The sequence below is a fragment of the Bidens hawaiensis genome, unplaced genomic scaffold (assembly GCF_021521415.1).
Source record: "Bidens hawaiensis isolate Kalapana, Puna unplaced genomic scaffold, B.hawaiensis_p1.1 tig00067437_1, whole genome shotgun sequence".
Classification (NCBI taxonomy): domain Eukaryota; kingdom Viridiplantae; phylum Streptophyta; class Magnoliopsida; order Asterales; family Asteraceae; genus Bidens; species Bidens hawaiensis.
This window is the reverse complement of record NW_027506611.1, coordinates 14,225-19,244: the sequence shown is the minus strand read 5'-3', so window position 1 is coordinate 19,244 and position 5,020 is coordinate 14,225. Positions and strand designations below refer to the sequence as shown.

The window sequence follows — 5,020 nt, the reverse complement described above, 5'->3', positions numbered from 1 at the left end:
ATGTTAGGGACCAGACCCTTATAGTATCTGTGATGTTAGGGACCAAACCCTTATAATATCTGTGGTGTTTAAGATAGAATAGCTTATGGTGTACCATAGGGTTTTATGAAAGAAAGTATGTAAGTACGTATGCATGTATATCAAGTTTGTATGAAAGAAGTATTAGCAAGTAAGGAATGAATACGTATCTTCGGACACGTATGAGTAAGAATATGAATGTAATGTATGTTAATTGATTAACTAGAACTCACTCAACGTAGCTGACTTTTAGTATGCACGCAGGTAAATAGGTTAAAGGAGCTGGCTTGAGGATGACACATGGTAGGGACCGGAAGACTGGCATCTCGGGGAAGAAATGTTATGAAATATGATGTTATGTTAAGACAATTCAACTTTTGTTAAGACAAGATTTTGTTGTTTTGTAATATAATGGTTGATGTTTTAGTATTCCGCGAAAGTTTTTAATTAACTCTGATTTTAGAACTGTATTTATAAGTAAATTCAACACCAAAGTAGGGTCATCGGGAACGGGGCCTTACATTTCATTTGACCTTGGCTTGATTCCTATCCACATCATTTAGTTTCAGATATACTGGGTGATGATGAGAGGCTAGGCGTGTTGGCGACGCTCAATAGTTGATCCCTGAACTGGACAGGTTTTATTTCACCGCACCTTCGTGCTTCCAGGCGAGTATTCATGGGTTTAGCGTTGACCTTAGGTGATAGTTTTTCCAAATCAAAAGAAGAGTGTATCATAATATAATGAATTTAGTTAGTAGCCTTTTTAAAGGATTCATTGGCTATTAAAAAAATTTAAAAAGATGTGGTATATTTTAAACTTTTTAAAATAAAATGCCTTTTTTTTTACCAATTTAGTTTACAATATGTTTTCTATATTAAACTAAAAAAAATGTGATTTTCATAATTTGATTAAGAAGAAGACAGAAGTTATATGTTTTAATTAATTAATTTGATGGTGACAAAGTTGACTTTGGGACATATATCATGCATGAAGTCATGAAGAAAATTCATCAAATAAAAACGAAGACATCGGATTAAACACGTAAAAACGAAGACTTCAAATTCAACCGACAAAATAAAGACTTTCCTCACATTTTCCAGGAAATTGCCATCCATCCACAATACGTTAGAATAAAACATAAATAACCACAGACACACCGAGAGCCCCAAGTTCATATAGATATGCATCATAATGACATCTCCAACGTATAGGATTATTCAAAATGGGTACAGATTTGATGACCCTATGCAACAAAGTGGAGAAGAATTTTTCAGTAAATTTGGAGATATGATAGACAAGATGGCTGCTGTAGGTGATTCATCAACAAAGTGGAGTAAGTATCAAAGTTGATTTATGATTATAGTATCTTTAGTTGGGTTTAGCAACACCACCTTGATTTCAAGGTGGTTTTGTTAATTAATTGCTTGTGAAGTAAGTAAGTCGGACGGTGGGGACGACCAGTGGCCGATCTAGACAATTATTTTAGGGGTAGCATAAATTTTTTTCTTAATCGTTCATTAATTAAGAAAAATTTCTTTGATTGGTTTCATGTTTACCGGGTCAAATAACACGTTTCACGCGTAACGAGATTTGGTAACCCGTTTCACTCGTACAAGCACCAGCTTACGCAGGTACCGTCACTGGTAAGTTCCTACGCGTAGCTGCGCCCGGTTAACCTGTTTGCAGTGAAGGATCCATGATTTTTTAATCAATTGTGGAAAAAATAGGTATGTTAAACAAGTTGTTTAAAATGGGCCTGGTCAAAAATAAGTCAAACTTCTTTGCTTAACAATATTGTAAAATTATTCAAATTTACTAACTTAATAATACAATGATTTTGTTGATATATTTCGACTAGATCAAACACATATTATTAATGAGTAATTTCAAATTTTAATTAAAAAAGAAAATAAAAGACAATTTTAAATCAAAATTAACAAATAAAAAAAATTACAAATCAACTGACTATTCTAACAAAATATAATATTTATCTATTCAATTTAATTATTCAATTTAATTGATTTGATGAATAAGAAATATGAAATGTTAACCATAAGGTTTATTTAAAATTCAAATCAAACTACAGAGTATGTAACTGTGATAAATTAAAAGGGGTTAATAATAAATTTGCATCTAATTTATTGGTTTGATTTAACCCATGCTCCTATCTTCCCCTCTCCTCTCTCTTTCAACAAATCCATTAACACCATGAATTTAAAGAAAATTATTGTTGTGGTTTTCAATAATTTTTGAATTGTAGTGTAATATAATTTCAGGGTAGCGCAATACGTAAAATACAAAGAAAAGGAAAAAAATTTCCATTTCGCCAGGAAGTTGAGGGATAGCGGTACCCCTCCCATTCAATTTAGTCCGCCCATGGGAACGACTTTGGATCAGACCTGACAAGCTTTCATGAAAGTCGCAAGGGGTGTTGTGACTTTAATGAATTTATGCAATCTTAAGTGTTGTGACATGCACCCTGGAGCTTACACTACCCGATCTATAGAATTGTTGTTGTTAACCTTTGTTGAATCCCTAATTAGTGTTTCTGTATTTTGTTCACCAAATATATAATGTACGGTACATGGGAACCAATGGCGGATCCAGCATACAAACGGGTGGTTCCCCGGAACCACCCGAGTTTCGAAATAATAGTGTACGGATATATAGAAGACGCGTAGGAACCACCTTATAAATTAAGAGGGAACCACCTAAAAAAAATTCCTGGATCCGCCACTGATGGGAACATAAAATAAATAAAATTCACACCCAATAGTAATACACAATACTATAAAATCTCCTTAGTCTTTTTAATATAATCTAACAGTTGTGTTCTTCCTTGTTTGTGTCTTGTTCCGCACGATTTGTCATCTTGATCATTTTCAGCAAAGTCGCAAAAATCCCACAACTTTTGTGAAACTTATTAGGTCTTGATGATGAGTTGGTCGGGGAATTAGAAGACTGTTATATTGAGAAGTTGGATTTACAAGGGCCTGCTATCAGACTAGAGTTCCTTCATAATTTTGTTCATCTAAAGTGCTTTGTGTCTTTTTATGTTTTAATTTTAAGAACAATTAGTTAATTTGTATTTTCCAAAGTTTGAAGAAAACCTGTCAATTTTAGAAAATTCAAACAAAAAGGCACCTCTTATAATGCTTTCATCATTTAGTTTTTTTTTTATCAAACTTCTTGAAATGATTCAAATAGCAACAATCTTATTAAAGTTCTTTAGAAAAAGCACATTGATTCTTGATATCTATTTCAGCTTCAGTGACAACCATTGCTTGTTCCATCACCATCACCGTGGTTGTACTAAGGTGGTTAATGAAGAAAGAACAAACAATTATTACAACCTATCCGCCTCTCCTAACCTCCAATACAAACACAGTTTCACCTATTTCAGATCAACATGTTGCTGTAACCATGCCACCAGTTCAACCAGTGGTTTCATTCTCACAAATCCTAGGAGAGACCATGGAGAGATTTCTCAAGGATGTAGCAAGAGAAAGGCCGATAAGGTTCTCGTGTCAAGATATCCATGAACTCACCAACAATCTATCATCTTTCTTGGGTGCAGGTGGTTATGGGGATGTCTACAAAGGCATGTTTCCGAATGGAGTTGCAATAGCAGTCAAAGTGCTTAAAGATAAACACTCTGACAAAAAAATCCAAGAACAGTTTATGGCTGAGGTAGGAACCTTGGGAAGAACACATCATGCAAATCTAGTAAGATTATACGGATTTTGTTTTGATCCCACAATGAGAGCACTTGTTTATGAGTATATGGAGAATGGATCCCTTGATAAACTGTTGTTTGATAAGAACAAACTAGTTCCGTGGCAAAAACTTTCTCAAATTGCGATTGGAATAGCGAAAGGGTTGGCGTACCTTCATGAGGACTGCCAACAGAAAATAATTCACTATGATATAAAGCCAGGGAATGTATTGCTAGATTCTAAGCTAGAACCGAAAATTGCTAATTTCGGACTAGCTAGGCTTTGTAACAAAGAAAGCAATAGGGAAATTGGTAACATGCACATCGCACATGGTGGGACAGTGGGATATACTGGACCCGAGTTTCAGAATGAGCTAATACGAGTGACCAACAAGTGCGATGTTTATAGTTTTGCGGTGTTGTTAATTGAAATTATTGGGCGAAGGAAAAACTTCAAAACAAATGAGAGTAATGATGAAAAAGAAATTCTTGTGTCTTGGACATGGAAATTATACCAAAAAGGTAAACTTTTAAAGTTCTTTTTAGAATGTGGTATTGACGAGGAAAACATACAAGAAGCTGAAAGAATGCTAATGGTGGTTTTCTTGTGCATTAACAATGATCCAAACAAACTACCAACTATGAGCAATGTGGTAAAGATGCTAGAGGGAGAAAAGGATATCATTCCACCTTCGAATCCATTCGATTACGTGGAAGTATCAGTTGAAAGCCAAGAGAAGTCGAATGCAAGGTCAGAGATAGAATTAGCTAGCTAGCTAGTTAATCACCCAAAACCAATTCCACTGTACTTAGCTTTAATCCATTTTGTAACTATTAATAACCAGTGTCATGTTCATACATGTTCCTTTCATGAGTTAATGTTTATAACTAGGTTGCCATGTTTTGTACCCTATGAAAAACAATTGCGTTGTCCTGCTTTATATGATCAACACATACGGAACCAAACGGGTTCACTGGCCCACTTAACGAGTTTGATTTTTTTAATTAAATATATGGGTAAATGACCAAAATGTCCACTTTGATCAACCCCATATTATAGAAATGTCCATCCAAATCCCACTGACTCCGTTATGTCCAACCCAAAACATTCCAGTCCACCTATCTATTTTACAACAATAACCGAGCAGTACGTGTATATAACCTGTCAAGAATGTTCTCGTTGGCCGCCCGTTTTTCCGGCCGACTGACAGGTAAAATTCCCGGCACCACCTGGTTTTCAAATTCACGGTGCCTGACTAGTTTCTTCAATTACCCGGTGTTAC

General features: G+C 35.1%; 1 protein-coding gene across 1 annotated transcript; it reads left to right on the top strand.

Annotated features, from left to right (window-relative positions):
• The first annotated feature begins 1,213 nt into the window (after positions 1 to 1,213).
• LOC143618288 (G-type lectin S-receptor-like serine/threonine-protein kinase At1g34300) lies at positions 1,214 to 4,513 on the top strand. Its single transcript, XM_077090557.1, has 2 exons — positions 1,214 to 1,355; positions 3,288 to 4,513. The coding sequence occupies exons 1-2, from the start codon at positions 1,214 to 1,216 to the stop codon at positions 4,511 to 4,513; spliced, it is 1,368 nt and encodes a 455-aa protein (XP_076946672.1).
• Positions 4,514 to 5,020: the final 507 nt, after the last annotated feature.